We start from the raw sequence: 17,038 nt of genomic DNA on the forward strand, positions 1-17,038 counted from the left end.
GCTAATTCATACCTGCTGCTGTGTTACAATGGCGGGATCATTACAGTGCCAGTGTGCTGATCTCTACTCATTGCATTTCTCACTTTTTAAAAAAAAATTTTTATGAACTTTATTGAAATGTCACACAGACAGTTCTTTATGTTCAATTAGCCACTGCATAGTGTGAGGCAGTTGACACTGCCTGCACACCTCTACAACACAGTGATGTGAAGCAGGCATATAGGAGGCAAAGCATTTGCTTTTCCATGCGGTGGGGCTGTGCTGGAATAGCTGCCCAATGCAGTCTCATTGCACCTGGTGTGAATGGACCCTGAACACCTTCAGTATATCCGCTTACAATTAAACATGAGTTATGCCACTAGAATTATTGCTCTCACTCCAATGTTTGCAGTGATACCTCAGGTGTGGTGTAATCACTGTTTCTACGTTTTTGTGCCAGACCTAAATGCGCATATACATTTGCACAGGAGCACAGAGGGCAGGAGTGCTTTAATAACTTTTATTTATTTTATTAAAATGTTGTTTTTTTTACGCTTTTGGCTTACATTTTTTAATTATTTTTTTGAAAGGTACTCAATAAAGAATACCTGTCACTGCCCAAAGTTATCACAAGGGGTGAAGGAGACCCCTTGTGATAGCTTTGGGCAGTAACCGGTACTCTTTATTGAAACATCAGGAGTCTATTGTACCCCTGACATCTCCCCTGCCCTTCAAAGTATCTGATGAAACACAGATCTGTTTGATCTGATGCTTCCCTGGCTGTACTGGCCAGGAAAACGGAGGTCTAAAACTGGAAGTGACGGAGTCCGCATCGCTTACAACTTCATCACAGGAGAGATTGGGTAACAACAACTCTATGGGCAGCTGACCTGACCTCTTCTGCTCTTCTGTGGAATGGGAGAGTTCATGAACAGTGGTGGGAGGGGAAGAGACTCTGTAACACTGTAAAATTGATTGGGTTGGCTGTACAGCTGCCCATATCACTTTTACGTGAAAGCCCTTTGTAACTGTAGCCTTTATCCTGATATTACTACTTGCCGCCCAGCATGTTAATATACATACGCTCTTTAAAGTGTGTTAAAGAGATCCTGTCAGCAGTTTATAATACTTGATTTTTAGGTGCTTTTCATCTGAAGTTTTTTTTAAATGCATGCTTGTGGTGTTTTTCCTTACCATGATTGTTTTTTATTGACTTTCTCTGTGCTTTTGAACTTGATAGCAGATTTGATTATTTCAGAAAAGTCCGTTCTTAAACACAGCTTCCCCCTTTCTTATACGTTGTAGTCCCTTCCTCCTTTGGGAGTGTGTCATTACTGTCTGTGTTTGCAGCTCTCCTCTCCTCACCTATCTACATAATGTTTGATGTAGCAGCCAGGGTGAGGAGTGAAAAGAATGACTTTTAAGTAGTGTTTCTCAACCTTTCCTCAGGCAAGGCGTCCTTTAAAATTCCACACAATCTTGAGGCACCCCATTCTAAATTAAAAAAAACGAAACTAATAGTTTTGCATAATGCAGAAACATCCACATGCGTTGGACACCCAACATTAGTGGTGATTTATTCTTCCAAAGCAAATACACCTTTGCACACTGGTACTAATTAGTGTTTCAATGTTAATCTTCTCCCTCACTCAGCTTATGTGACCCTGGTGCTGAAGGAGAGGGGCAAACAAGGATACTTTGCAGGTGCCCGACATCCTTCTTAACCGATGACATCATTGGTTGTTAGGACACCTAACCTGTGGCTGTGTGTAACTAATGGGAAGGCTTGATCCACCCACTGACTTTTATACAGTTTGGGCAAATTCTAGGTATTTTGCCAAGGCACCCCTGGAGACACCTGAAGGCACCCCAGAGTGCCTAGGCACCCTGTAAAAAAAGGCTGATTTTGAGTGTCCCTTGAGTGACAGCTCAGAGTCTGCTGGGGTTGCTGATATCCTATCCAAGATAGTGGTACCCAGCAACAGTCTCAGGGCTTTTGGATGTCTACCCAAGGGGGGTGTTTTAACAGGTAAAACCCATGCCTAAAAAAAAAAAATGTGAACTGCTGAACTGCGCATAAAATCTTATGGGAATTTTGTTGTTAAAATGAATGGTCCAGCAGCAGGGTCTCTTTTTGTTATCCAAGAGAGTTATTTTTCGTAAACTACATTCAAGTTTGTGGCCAGTTTAGAGGCAGAGATTGAGTTACAAGATTCTACAAACTTTCTGATGAAGGTAAAGTTTTAAAAGCACACAGAGAGCCAAGAGAATGACAAATGGTAGATAAAAATAAAATCCTACTGCTATATACTGTAGATTTAGATGTGCCAACTTTAGAAAGAAGAAAGTTTTTGTGTATTATATTTGTGTTAGTTTAATTTTGTTTAGTAGGTCAAATTATAAAATATTTGAAATTATTTGACTATATAATGTATTAAGGCAATGCATTTATCTGTTAGGAGCCGCAAAAGCCATCCCAGAACTTCTTTAAACCTGGATTAAAACTCGAAGCTGTGGACAAGAAAAATCCTTTTTTGATATGTCCAGCTACAGTAGGTGAAGTGAAGGGAGATGAAATCTTTATAACGTTTGATGGATGGAGAGGAGCATTTGATTATTGGTGCAGATATGACTCCCGTGACATCTTTCCAGTTGGATGGTGCAGTATAACTGGCGATTCTCTACAGCCTCCTGGAAACTATGGTAAGTAAATTTAAAGAAAGGTTAAAGTGGTTGTAAACCCTTCCATATACTCAGTGAAGTGACTGGTCTTGGGTGATGCACAGAGATTAAATAAATCCTCTTACATAAGTTGTTCCTATTTATCTGCAGCCTTCTCTTTGCAGTGCAGAACTGATACAGCTTGTCTGAGCGTTCAATAAGCAGGGGGCTGTGAGAAGTGACTCAAGTGGATGGCAGAGGAAAGAAGGCAGCAGAGAGCAATAACATTCAGTGCTCTGGATTGCGTTAGTACACTGTATAGAAAGATATACTTTGTTCACATTTCATATCAGAGGTTTACAACCACTTTAAGTCTTTTCAATGCTCATTTCAAAAACATTTTATAGAGATCAGTTTGATGTAAATAATTAACAATGTGTGTTCATGTTTGAAAAAAGCTGTTTTTTATATATAATGTAGATTTGTACTTTTGGGAAGGTATATTTTCTTATTTTTCAAGCTGGTCAATCTTTGCAGACCTCAGAAAAGGTTGTTCTTTATCACTGTTTGTAACCATGCCCATAAATGCAGTTAAAGGGGTATTAAATTATAAATTAAAACGTAATACATTGCAGCTTACCAATGTGTAAGATATATAGTGGCTTCATTCATTCATAAGTCTGTTATTTTTTTATTTCGTTTTAAAAGACCAACTTGTCCAGCAAAAGTGGCAGGCAGAAGGTTGAGACAAACCATTTAACACTGACAGGGGTGTTTACAATGGTCCGCTTTTATTCATTTATGTGAAAGGAAGAAAAAATGGTTTGCTGTAACTGCTTAAAAAGTGTTAGCTGGAGTTCAGCTTTAATTTGTTACTCAAGCCCATCTAAATCTGCTAGGGTACTATCTGCAGATTGACAATGATACTGTCCAAAAGTCTACTCCATTGCTCCTCCATTGGAGAAGAGACACCCTAATGTGCCATACACACTATGAGAAAATTAGGCGACCGATCGGCCAGTTTTCCTCGATGTTTCACAGCAAGTCAGAACTGAGGATAGAAATAATGTATGAAAATTTTCCTACGACAAAGGCTTTTTATTTGTTGCTTCTGATCATGCGCAGACTTTCGTATCTGATATTTCTCATACAAAAATTGTATGAAAAAGGTATATCTTAAACTAAAATCGTTCGTTCTGTTCATGTAGGAGAAAAATTTTGGAGTTTGTCCCTTCGAAAATATTCGTTCGGAAAGTCCGAATCGGCTGTCATAAAGGTTGTGTACACACTATTGGAAAATTGTACGATCGTTCTTCGGACTAAAATGTTTGCCGATTTTCTTATAGTGTGTACGGGGCATAAGACAGGAAATGTGTTACTGGCCAGATCACCCAGTGAAAATAAAGCCAATAAAATCCTAAAAAAGGGAATAAATGTAGCCATTAAATTTAAGGATTAGTAAGCTCTAATATATTAACCGGCAGAAGGGCATGTACAGGCAGATTAACGTACCTGTACGTTGCCCTTCAAGAGGTGGCGCGCGCGTGCCCGCCAGGAGCTCTGTGACCGCGATCGCGTGTCCCGCGGACCCGATGTCCGCGGGGATACCCACGCTCATCTCACGGTGAGGAAGAACAGGGAGATGCTAATTTAAACAAGCATCTCCGTGTTCTGCCTAGTGACACTGTTACTGATCTCTGCTCCCTGTGATCGGGAGCGGCGATCAGTGTATTGTAACACGCAGTCCCTCCCCCCCCACAGTTAGAAACACTCCCTAGGACACACTTAACCCCTACAGCGCCACCTAGTGGTTAACCCCTTCACTGCCAGTGACATTTTTACAGTAATCAATGCAATTTTTTTAGCATTGATCGCTGTATTAATGCCATTGGTCCCAAAAATGTGTAAAAAATTTGTCTGCTGTGTCCGCCATAATGTCGCAGTCACGATAAAAATCGCTGACCGTCGCCATTAGTAGTAAAAAAAAAAAATCAATAAAAATGCCATAAAACTATCCCCTATTTTGTAGACGCTATAACTATTGCGCAAACCAATCAATAAACGCTTATTGCGATTTTTTTTTTTTTTTTTTTCCAAAAATATGTAGAAGAATACGTATCTGCCTAAACTGAGGAAAAAAAATGTTTTTTTAAATATTTTTTGGGGATATTTATTATAGCAAAAAGTAAAGAATAATGCGTTTTTTTTTTCAAAATTGTCGCTATTTTTTCGTTTATAGCGCAAAAAATAAAAAACGCAGAGGTGATCAAATACCACCAAAAGAAAGCTCTATTTGTGGGGGAAAAAAAGAACATCAATTTTGTTTGGGAGCCACATCGCACGACCGCGCAATTGTCAGTTAAAGCGACGCAGTGCCAAATCGCAAAAAGTGCTCTGGTCAGGAAGGGGGTAAATTCTTCCGGGGCTGAAGTGGTTAACCACTTCAACCCCTAAGGACAGGGATATGCAATTAGCAGACCTCCAGCTGTTGCAGAACTACAAGTCCCATGAGGAGTAGCAAGACTCTGACAGCCACAAGCATGACACCCAGAGGTAGAGGCATGATGGGACTTGTAGTTTTGCAACAGCTGGAGGTCCGCTAATTGCATATCCCTGCCTTAGGACATACTCTTACATCCTTGAGTTGAAGTTGGTACACTGGGATGATGTCTGCATTTTCAGCCAGCGATGGGCTTTTTTGTAGAAGTGATCGGAGTGGCTATATAGTCGCTCAATCACTTTTACAGGACACGGAAGGGGGTCCCCCCTCCCGCCACTCACTGCCTTTATGGGATTGCTGCCACTCGGTGTGCTGAGGCATACCTGCCTCCCCTCTGTGATCTAAGAAACCAAATGCGTACAGAATCTGATCAAACCAATCTCATACTCTTGAGGGCAGAGGAGAGATCTTGGTTCTTATGGACCCCAGAGCTCTCTTCAACCGCTTCAGCCCCGGAAGATTTTACCCCCTTCCTGACCACTTTTTGCAATTCTGCACTGCGTCGCTTTAACTGATAATTGCGCGGCCGTGCAACGTTGCACCCAAACAAAATTGACCTTTTGCTATAATAAATATCCCCCCAAAAAATATATAAAAAAACAAATTTTTTACTCAGGTTAGGCCGATATGTAGTCTTCTACATATTTTTGGTAAAAAAAAATCATAATAAGCACATATTGATTGGTTTGCACAAAAGTTATAGCGTCTACAAAATAGGGGATAGTTTTATGGCATTTTTATTATTAATTGTTTTTATTAGTAATGGCGTCAATCTGTAATTTTTATCGTGACTGCGACATGGCGGACACATCGGACACCTTTGACACTATTTTGGGACCATTGTCATTTATACAGCGATCAGTGCTATAAAAATGCACTGATTACTGTGTAAATGACACTGGCAGGGAAGGGGTTAAACACTGGGGGGTGATCAAGGGTTTAAGTGTATCCTAGGAAGTGATTCTAACTGAGGGGGGATGGGCTATCACTGACATGAAAACGATCACTGCTCCTGGTGACAGGGAGCAGTAGATCCCTGTCATGTCACTAGGTAGAACGGGGAAATGCCTTGTTTACATAGGCATCTCCCCGTTCTGCGGCTCCGTGACATGATCACAGGACACCGGCGGACATTGAGCCCGCGGTCACATAGTACGCGGAGCACGTGCGCCCGCTAGCCTCGCCAATTAAAGGACGTACAGGTACGCCCAGCAGCGGTCGGCAAGTGGTTAAAGAGGATCTGTCATACTTACTGCTGTCACAAGGGATGTTGTTCATTCCTTGTAATAGCGATGATGTTGATAAAAAGAATAAATAAATTAAAGGGATTGTGTAAAAAAAAAAAAAAAAAAGTTTTCAATTAAAACAAAATTGAGAAAATATAAAGCACCCCGCCATTCTCACACGACAATGCAAATACATACATAAGTCTTGCATGCATATGTAAACCGTGACAGTACCGCAAGTGAGGTATCCCTGTGAACGTCAGAGCGAGAGCAATAATTATAGCGCTAGGTCTCCTGTGTACCTCTTTAAACTGGTAACCTGTAAAGACTTTCAAAGAGTCACCTATGGAGATTTTTAAGTACTGTAATTTGTCGCTGTTCCACGGCCATACACGGCTTGACATGTTTGCTATATCTTTTACTCTGCATAACATCAGCTTTTATGTTTTACCAAAAAGTGGGGTTTTTATTAAATTTTATTGCACATAAACACAATATAAGTGTATTTTTTTTCCTAAACCATTTGTGTTTTTAAATTTGGCTGCAACATAAAAAATTGTAACACCATTTTTCTCTCCATGGTGCTTTCAAACAATATATAATGTTTCAGGGTTCTAAGTAAATTTCTAGCAAAAAAAAATGCTGGTTACATTTTGGATTTAATTCTCACTCAAAGCTGATTTTCAGGCTTAGTGTCTGTTTAGCTAGTTTGTTTGCGCCAAGCTGGCCCAAGCAAAGCTATTTTCTACACTATAGTATGCTCACTGGTCACACTGTATAAACTGTGTGTAGACTTGGCTACGTACAGTATCAGCCTTGTGTTCCGGCAGTGAGACTAGAACTTCTTGTCTCACACAAGGCACAAAATTGAGTCAGGCTGAGCAGTGCTCCACCATTTATAGGCTGCTTTGTATTTTCTAAACCAATAGAAATCTTCATGTGATTGGCAGAGTTGGAGATTGTGACATCATCTTCCTGCCTCTCCACCTTTTGTACTTACTTGTTTGGTATTTGATAACAACACAAATTGGATTTTAACTCTTAGCCCTCTAATGTGGCCCTCGATCTCAAACCAGGAAAGCACATGCCCATGCTCTGGGATGGCAAGTCGTCAAGTCGAGATCGAGATCGAGATCCACAGGTTGCCGACCAGCCATCCCAGAGCAACCAAGTGCATGGAGCCAGAGAAGGAAGCTGGTGGTAGCGGAAGAAGCAGAAGCCGCATAAGCTGAAACTGCAGTGCATCAGTGTGAAAGCAGCCTTATTGGGGGCTCAGGGAGGTTCACCTTCTCGGTTTGTTCTGTGTACCATTCTCACCAAAATGTTAAATAAAACCACAAAATTTGGATTGTCCCCATAACCGTAATGGAGGGGAAACCTTCCAATGAGGACACAAGTTTAGGTGACCCTGGTGAGCAATATTAGTATCTATATCTAAACATTATCTCCTATTTTATGTTTTACAAAATTGTTTGTTAAAATGTCAAACATTATTTTGCATAAAGGTCATGCAACATAAGTATCTGATATCATCTTTTTATTCTACAGCGCCGCCTCTTTCAGGAAATATGCAATATTTTTGGTGTTCAACGTAATTTTCAAGACAGATATATGAGCATTTTAGCGTGTGCAAAAAAAAACTAATTTTGTCCAGCATCAATACATGGCTCTGCTTAAGCTGCAGTATTTCCAAGAAAACTTTTTAGTTAAATATTTGAGAAAAAACAGATGCTCTAAAATGTAGCCTGGGTGACCCAGAGCTGTTTGTTGGCTGGCTGTTATTTGACATCCTGTGAATTCTCTGCAGCAAGCAGCATTGCTAAAATGAACTGAGACTTCTCAATGGGGCTGTAACAACCTGACAAGTTGTGTTGGAATTTGTGTTTTAACTTGTGATCAATTTGTACAACCTTCTATGGCTGCTGAATGGATTGAAGCTGAAACTGTAGTAGGCCTTACATATATGACCTGTTATGTAAACCAATATGCATGTGAGGCTTTTCACACAGCTGTCATTTATTTTTTTAATTGAATGCTGCTTTATTACAACTATTTTACATATACTGAAGCTCTTGTTCTAATTTCAAAAAATAAGTGTACTCCAAATATCAAAGGAAAAGCATATATTGCGCTGTGTTTTTATAATAAAAAGCAGCCAGCACAGCTAAAGACAAACAGCACAGATACCAAAAAATAGAAAAATGCAGCGCTTAAAATTATTAGGTGTAAACAGTGATGTTAAATATCAAAAATACTGACCAATTGTGACATAAAATCCACCAAGTGAAATAATGAACATCAATGAACTGACAAAAAATTGAAAATAAATATAAATCCACCATGTGAGTGTTGATTGGCATCAAAAAATGGAGCAACAGTTCATGAATTTTCAAAAGATTGCTAAAAAAATCCTCAAAATAATCGTGTTGAAATAAGAAGTAAACAGGAATCATGTGAGGGAACCGCCATAAATTGCGTGAAGGCTTACTGGAACTAGTGGACTTGGAGAGGCATATACCACCCAAGTCAACCAGGCTTGTAGTGATGATCACTATATACGATATAAAACTCTCAGCAATCCGGATAGCACAATCACATTGAAATTTTAAGAACGATACTGGTCAGCAGGTTATTCTCAGACGGGTAATAGGAAAACGAAGAAATGACCAAGGAGGATTCTCATATCCACACGTGAAAACCAAGAAATAAAACAAAGCTCTATATAGTGTGATAACGTTTAGGAGGAATATTTATTTAAAAAGTGATAAAAATTGAACACTCACATTTGAAGAAGCAATCAAAGGCTTATCTAATATAAAATGGCGCAGTAGTGATGGCAGCACTCGGCCCGACGCGTTTCGTCTGAATGGACGTCATCTTGGGTGTGCGTGTCAACCATCACCTCTGCGCTTAAATAGGAGAAATAGCCCCAAATTGAGTCACATGTCTACCGGAAGTTCTGGTCCGGGGAAAAATTGTGTCACTTCCGGTCCAGCCAAAACTAATTTAAAATGGGCCGTTTAAAACGAATGGATATTAGTGTTACACCTATCAAGGCTCATAATAACTGTAACGGGGCAAATAAGGAAAAAGGACAACTGCAATCCGCGCTGTAACGTGAAAGTATAATAACTAACAGCGGATCGCAAAAGTGGGATAAAGCCAGGCCTCGTTTTGAGAAGAAGCTGAGCAATGTCACTTCTGGTTGATGGCCGGAAACCACAATCAAGCCGCACTTTGAAAAACCATGCATCGTCACTGCTGGTGGATACCCGGAAGACGACGTATATCGGAACACACCGCAAAAGAGGAGGAAACAATCGCGGCGTGTACACAGCAGCATAAAGCACAATTAGTAGGTGTCACTAATAGTGGAGCCGGAAGTGCACCATGAATAAACAATAGTAACACACATCGGGAATTTTTTAATAAAAAATAATAATGGTGTTTAGTAAAAACTAAAAAGACCTTATTCAAGTTGGAGCCATGTGAAATGACCATTATTAAAAAATACATGACTAAATACAGAATTTAGAAAAGGGTTAAATAAAACAGATGGTGTAATCAGTACTTAAAAATGTCAAGCTCTGTTAATAAAAGAGTTGATGTCCCACTCCACATTCATACCGAGTGGGGAGTGGGACTGCAACTCGTATATCCAGAAAGTTTCCAGTCCAGATATACCCCTCGTAATAGCAGCTGCAGGCATCATCCCGGTACCGTTGTTTACAGCGGGCGATCGGCTACCCGAGTATAACAACCGATGCGGCTAAAAGCCGCTCGGTTGTTATACCGGAGGAGCGGGAGGGGACATCTCCCCCTCCCGCCGCTGTCTAATCGTGTGCCTTCGGCAGCTGGGGGCGGGCTGGAACGAAGCTGTGGGCGGCTTCGTTCCAGCCTTCTCATTGTAAATGCGGAAGCGACGTCATGACATCACTTCCCGTTTACTCGGCTGCCAATGGTGCCGAATTTAAAAAAGTACACAGTATTCAGAATCGCCGTTTTCGGCGATCTGAATACTTTGAAGTGCAGAGGAGGGATCGGGGGTCTTTTAGACCCCCGATCCCTCCATAAAGAGTACCTGTCACCACCTATTACTGTCACAAGGGATGTTTACATTCCTTGTGACAGCAATAAAAGTAAAAAAAAAAAAATTTTTTTAAAAACACAATTTATAAAGTAAAAAAATAAATTTAAAAAAAAAAATTTTTTTTAAAGTGCCCCTGTCCCCGCGAGCTCGCGCAGCAAAGAAAATGCATACGGAAGTCGCGCCCGCATATGTAAACGGTGTTCAAATCACACATGTGAGGTATCGCCGCAATCGTCAGAGTGAGAGCAATAATTTTAGCCCTAGACCTCCTCTGTAACTCAAACCTGGTAACCGTAAAAAAATGTTTAAAGCGTCGCCTATGGAAATTCATAGGTACCGTAGTTTGTCGCCATTCCACGAGTGCGTGCAATTATAAAGGGTGACATGTTTGGTATCTATTTACTCAAGATAACATCATCTTTCACATTATACAAAAAAATTGGGGCAACTTTACTGTTTGGATTTTTTAAAATTCATGAAAGTGTCCCTTTTCCAAAAATTTGCGTTTTCTCTGCTAAAAAATATATATATAATGTTTGGGAACTCTAAGTAATTTTCTAGCAAAAAATACGTATTTTAACTTGTAAACACCAAATTTCAAAAATAGGCTTAGTCATGAAAGGGTTAAGATCCTTCTTATATTTAAATGTAGGGTAAAAATTAAATAAACCACATTTGTGAAAATACATGCTTTGATAAATGTTTGAGATTAAAATTTGCTTCAGTTAAATGCTATAATTCTTGTACGTTTTAGGACCTGTTCACACCTATTCACACTTTTTTTTTTTTTTCTTTCTTTAATGTGTTTTCCATTGAAATCAATGAAAACACATTAAATTACATGTCAACGTTTGCGTTTTTAAGGTGGCTCTGAAGTCTAAAGGTTTTCTGCATTCTTTGCATTAAGGTAAAAAAACCCTTCCCCACCCCCCAACACTTGCCTTACTCATGTAACAATTCAGCTTTGTTCCCGGCTGCAGGTCTTCTCTCCCTCTCTTCTTGCTCTCAGACTTTGTTAAGCACAACAAGATGCTTGTGCTGCTATTGGTCAAATCTAGTGAGTAGAGAGTGAGAGTGGGGAGCAGAGCAAAGCCCCACTGCGTGTGTGTCTATAAACGTATGTCTGCTCCCAAAGTGGGCAGCTTGCTATGTGGGCAGACACAAAAGAGAAGGAGCGAAGATCGCTGGTGGGAGACCCCAGAAGAGGAGGTAAACAGCAGCTCTGTGCAAAACCATTGCACAGAGCAGGTAAGTTTTTAAACATGTTTATTATTTTAAAAAATAAATATACTTTACAATCATTTTAAGATGCACATTGAGCATTAATACATGTTAAAATTCAGTAGAAAGTGCATTGCAATGCAATAACGAACAATGAAGCATGTTCACATGTGTTTTTGCACATTGATTTGAATGGAAACACAGAAGAAAAAAAATGTATATGTGAAAATAGGCACTAAGACCAGCTTCACACGTTTGCATTGCAGTAACACAGCAAACACACTATTGCAGTTCGGCGCCATTCAAAACACTAACGCAGTGATATTTAGTGCCAGACAGGCTGGTTTGAGTATAACTATAATTGCTGGTGTTCTGGCATTTTTTTATACACAGCAGGTTGTTTAATCAGAATGATGGGAAAATTTAAAAAAACGAGTGTGAGTTCTACAGATCTGATCGCCTTGTTGGTTTAAAGCGGAGTTCCACCCAAAAGTGGAACTTCTGCTTCTTTGTCTCCTCCCTCCGGTGCCATATTTGCACCTTTCGGGGGGGACCTGTTTTTGACTTTTTTTGTGTTCTTTGTTAAAATTAGGGGGTTACTATGTAGCCCTACTATGTACCCCTTGCTCATTCATATTGGGGAAGGGGCAGAAATCTGGGAGTCCTCTTATCCTAAAGCAGGGGCTCCCAATGATGACCACCTGCTCTGGGATGGCAGGTCGACAAGCCCAGATCACGGGTTGCCAACCCACAATCCTAGAGCATCAGTGTTGTGAATCGGCAGTAGAGGACGCAAGCGGCTGCGTAAGCTGATGTTTCCTGTATAGCGCTGGCTTCTGTCACAAACGGAGTGATATCAAATGCACTCTGCTTGGGACAGCGGCAGCCGATGATACCTGAATGGAGGACTATTGTTAACAGGTCAGCTTATTACTAAAATCAGTGCATATATGGGCATATCTGTTCTGCAGTGGTTACTGGGTTTCTTTCAAACTGATCCGCAGGTGCAGTGCACCCGTGGGTTTTACTTGCGGGTTTGGTGCGTTTTCTGAAAGCGCACCAAAGCTCCAGAATGCAGAAGTTTTAGTGCACTTTCGGAAAGAAATCTATGGCAAAGTGCAGCTAACCAGCAGGAAAGCCACAGGTAAACAGCAGTGCATCAGTGTGAAAGCAGCTTTAGGTCCCTTTCACACGATCAGTTTCATCGCCTCCATTCACCTCCTATGGAGCGGCAGATGTAAAAGAACTTGTGTCCATTTACACCCGCCTACCTCCAATAAGATCCGCTAAAAGAACAGAAGAAGATCTGTCCCCTTCTGTCTGGGCAGATCAGATCGGAGGGCCTATAGAGTAGAGCGAGCTGTGTCCATGTCCGCTCTGCAGGACCTGTCATCCGCCTGTTCCCCTTATTGTGGCCCACAACCGGTTACCAAGTCACCGAAGTGGCCCTCACTCTTTAAAAGGTTGGGCGCTAATGGGAGCTTCCAGGTTCTGATAAGCCCCTACCAATAGGCCCCCTCAACCACAATGCCAAGGACTATGCAGTTCCACCACCAACACCCCCCCCCCCCCCCCCCCCCCCCCGTGAGCCCCATAATACCTTTTTAAAAATTTTGTAGGGTCTGGTTTGGATTTTTAAGGGGAGCCTACACCCTTTTTTATGGGCTCATTTTCAACCTGGGGTTCACATTCAAGATCCATTGCACAACTTCTTGCAGGATAAGTGTCTTGGATAGATTTTGAGGGCAGTAGGACTTAAAAATGCTCATCAATGGTTGAGCATTACCACTTAACCTCTGGACGGTTTTACCCCCTTCATGATCAGATCATTTTTTGCTATTGAGTATTTTGCTACTTTAACTGGCAATTGCTCTGTCATGCAACATTGCACTCAAATTAAATTTTATGTAAGTTTTTTCCCAGACAAATAGAGCTTTCTTTTGATAGTGTTTGATCGCTACTGGGTTTTTTTAGTTTTTATTATATAAATGAAAAAAGTCCAAAAATTTGGAAAAAATATATCCAATAAAATCAAATTTCTTCATAAATTTAGGCCAAAATGTATTCTGCTACATGTCTTTTGGTCAAAAAAAATCCCAATATGTGTATATTGGTTTCAGTGAAAGTTATAGCTTCTACAAACTATGGTGTGCATATATATACTGGAATTTACACAGCTTTTAAAGAGTAAGTAAACCCCGATGGGTTTTACTTCCTCTTTTGCTCCCCGCAAGGCCTGCAAATGAAAAGCATAATGGGCTAATATGCATCGCACACTAGCCCATAATACGACACTTACCTGCAAACGAAGCCTGCGCTGTCCCCTGAGCAGGCCGCGTCCATCTTCGCCCTTTTTCCTTCCGGGGCCACGGACTCCGGCTCTGTGACTGGCCGGAGTCGCGTGACGTCACTCCCGCGCATGCGTGTCGGAGCCGTCAGTCATGGCACGTGCTGGGGGAAGAAACGGCACGGTGGGCTGTTTCCTCACAGCGCATGCGCCGATGACGACATCGGCGCACAACAAATGAAATATATCCTAGACGGCACATGTTTAGGAGATATTTCCACTACCTATAGGTAAGCCTAGAATAAGGCTTACCTATAGGTAAAAATCAACAAAAAGGGTTTACAACCACTTTAAGCAGCTAACTTTTTGACTGCCTATCACATTTCTTGAGGCGCTAAAATGCCAGGACAGTACAGACACTCCCCCAGATGACCGCTTTTTGGAAAATAGAAACCCCAAGGTATTTACTAAGGGATGTTGAGTCCATGGAAGATTTTATTTTTCGCAACAAGTTTTTGGAAAATGACAAAAAACTTTTTTTATATATATATTTTTTATTTTTTGTTTTATACAAAGTTATCCCTTTACTGAGATTTTTCTCACACATGCCATGGGTATATGTGAAATTACACCGCAAAACACATGCTGCTAGTTCTCTTGAGTATGGCGTACCACACGTAAGAGACTTTTTGGCAGCCTAGACACGTACAAGGATCCAAAATCCAATGAGCACCTTCAGGCTCTAAAGGGGCGTTAATTACATATTGGATTTTCTGACTACCTATCACATTTTCGGAGGCCCTAAAATGCCAGGACAGTATAACCACACTCCAAAGTATTTGCTGAGAGGCATGCTGAGTCTTGAAGATCTATCTCATTTGATGCCACAAGTTTTTAGAAAATTTCTTTTTTCATTTTTCAAAACCTTGTGACAAAAAATAAGATCTGCAAAATACTCACCATGTCTCCTATCAACAAAGCTGCCTGTCAGCAGTATATGTTTTTAGACTGCTTGTCAGTAAGTGTTTGAAATGCATGCCAATGCATTTAGATGCTAGCAACAAGCATTACATTTTTTGCAAATGCAGATTTCAGCACTTTTCACTTTTTCAGTACATTTTTATTTGCAATGAGGTTTAAATGCACCCATAATACTTACCCGTCCCACTGCCTTTGCCTCTAATTTTCGCTGCCTTGAAGAGATACAGCTGCTGAATAATCTTCTGCATTGGAAGCACTTCAGGTGTGCCAGATGTCTGGTCCTCCATTGTGCTGTGAAAACTGGTGGTGCAGTCAGCAAGACAGGTAAGTAATAAAGCAGGACTGTAACGAAAAATGTTAAGTCTGTCCTGTAGTCTTTATTAAACTTTAAACTCATCTATGTCATCTTCAACATTCCCTTTTATGTATCAGCTACTATATAGTATTTAATCACTTCCATACCAGGCCTATTCTGGCACTCTTCTCCTACATGTAAAAATCATCTTTTTTTACTAGAAAATTAATCAGAACCCCCAAACATTATATATATATATATATATATATATATTTTTTTTTTTTTAGCAGACACCCTAGGGAATAAAATGGCAGTCGTTGCAACTTTTTATATCACATGGTATTTGCGCAAACAATTTTTTGTTTCATGAATTAAAAAATAACAAAACAGTAAAGTTAGCCCAATTTTTTTGTATAATGAGAAAAATGCTGTTACGCTGAGTAAATAGATACCCACATGTCACGCCTTAAAATTGCACATAATCCTGGACTGGCGCCAAACTTTGGTACTTAGAAATCTCCATAGGCAACGCTTTAAATTTTTTTTACAGGTTACAACGCATGTGGTGATACCTCATGTGTGGTTTGAACGGCGTTTACATATGTGGGTGGGACTTGCGTGTGCGTTCACTTCTGTGCACGAGCACACGGGCGCGCTTTCATTTTTTTTATTGTAATTTTGTTATTTTTACACTTTTTCTTTTTAATTAAAATTTTTTTTTTTGATTGCTTTTATTCCTATTACAAGGAATGTAAACATCCCTTGTAATAGGAATAGTGTGGGACAGGTCCTCTCTATTGAGAGATGTGGGGTCTATAAGACCCCACATCTCTCCTCCAGGCTGGAAAGCATTATAACGTCACGCACGGGCCTCCAGCGGTCATAGAGATGACTGGTGACCATCTGGTCACCGGAAATCTCTATGCTCTGTGGCGGAGGTTCTTTCTCCAGGTCCCCGATGGCACGGGAGAGCCTGGAGAAGCATCAGAGGGTGGCGGCGGGGGGGGGGGTGTCCCCTCCCTGCGAGCGCTGCAGGCGTCAGACACCAGCACCATAATTGACCTCTTGCCTCTGTTCTCTTCTTAAACACCACTTGTGGATCCCATGCATGTGTACTTTGCTGAATTGTTCTGACATAGCCCTGAAACAGTTTGATGCACATTCTGGCTTTTTACCGGTACCGAAATAGGAACTCAGTGGTGCATGTGCAGTGGACAAACTGCCCTGAAAATCACAAACCGCAGATGCTATGCTTTTATTAAATAGAATATACAGCTAGAAATGTGAGTGACAGGATTAGATGCTGCTTTTTATGTAAACTTGCCTCTGGGGTAAAGTTCCACTTTAGGAGGCTTCTTATACAGGCAAAATTTATTATTTTTTTTTATTATTATTGCATTAAGGTAGTGACAGGGTTGCTTTATTTTTTTGTTACTTTTTTCTATGCTTCCATGCCCTCTTCTATTTTTATGTGTTTTTTTTCTTTAACCTGGATCTTGCTGGGATGAACATTAGTATGTGGCACCGGTAATTTGCATAAAGCCTGTAATGAACACAAATGTGGGGTCATTAGTTTAATGGCTGTGATTCTTAACAGTGTCCTGTAGCATGCTTATAATTGCTGATATAGCATGCCTGCAGTCTAATTGTCTCTTGTAGCATGCCATATATTGTTGGGTGAAACCACCTTGAAAATAGGCTTTTTTTCTTTATTAATAAGGTATTGGACCACACTTTGTTCTTAATACAGCTTCTGTTGTTCTTGGATCCATACAACTTTTGAATAGTATCCAATAGA

At 40.5% G+C, this 17,038-nt stretch overlaps 1 protein-coding gene across 4 annotated transcripts in view; it reads left to right on the plus strand.

The window, feature by feature from the left end:
- Positions 1-17,038, plus strand: part of SCML2 (Scm polycomb group protein like 2) — a 192,952-nt gene that overhangs the window by 77,459 nt on the left and 98,455 nt on the right. For all 4 annotated transcript variants that reach the window (XM_073615174.1, XM_073615172.1, XM_073615173.1 and 1 more), the window contains one exon: positions 2,439-2,682. In XM_073615174.1, the coding sequence (XP_073471275.1) occupies positions 2,439-2,682 (244 nt within the window). The remainder of the gene's footprint in view (positions 1-2,438; positions 2,683-17,038) is intronic.

This window comes from Aquarana catesbeiana, linkage group LG02 (genome assembly GCF_042186555.1).
Source record: "Aquarana catesbeiana isolate 2022-GZ linkage group LG02, ASM4218655v1, whole genome shotgun sequence".
In the NCBI taxonomy this organism is placed as follows: domain Eukaryota; kingdom Metazoa; phylum Chordata; class Amphibia; order Anura; family Ranidae; genus Aquarana; species Aquarana catesbeiana.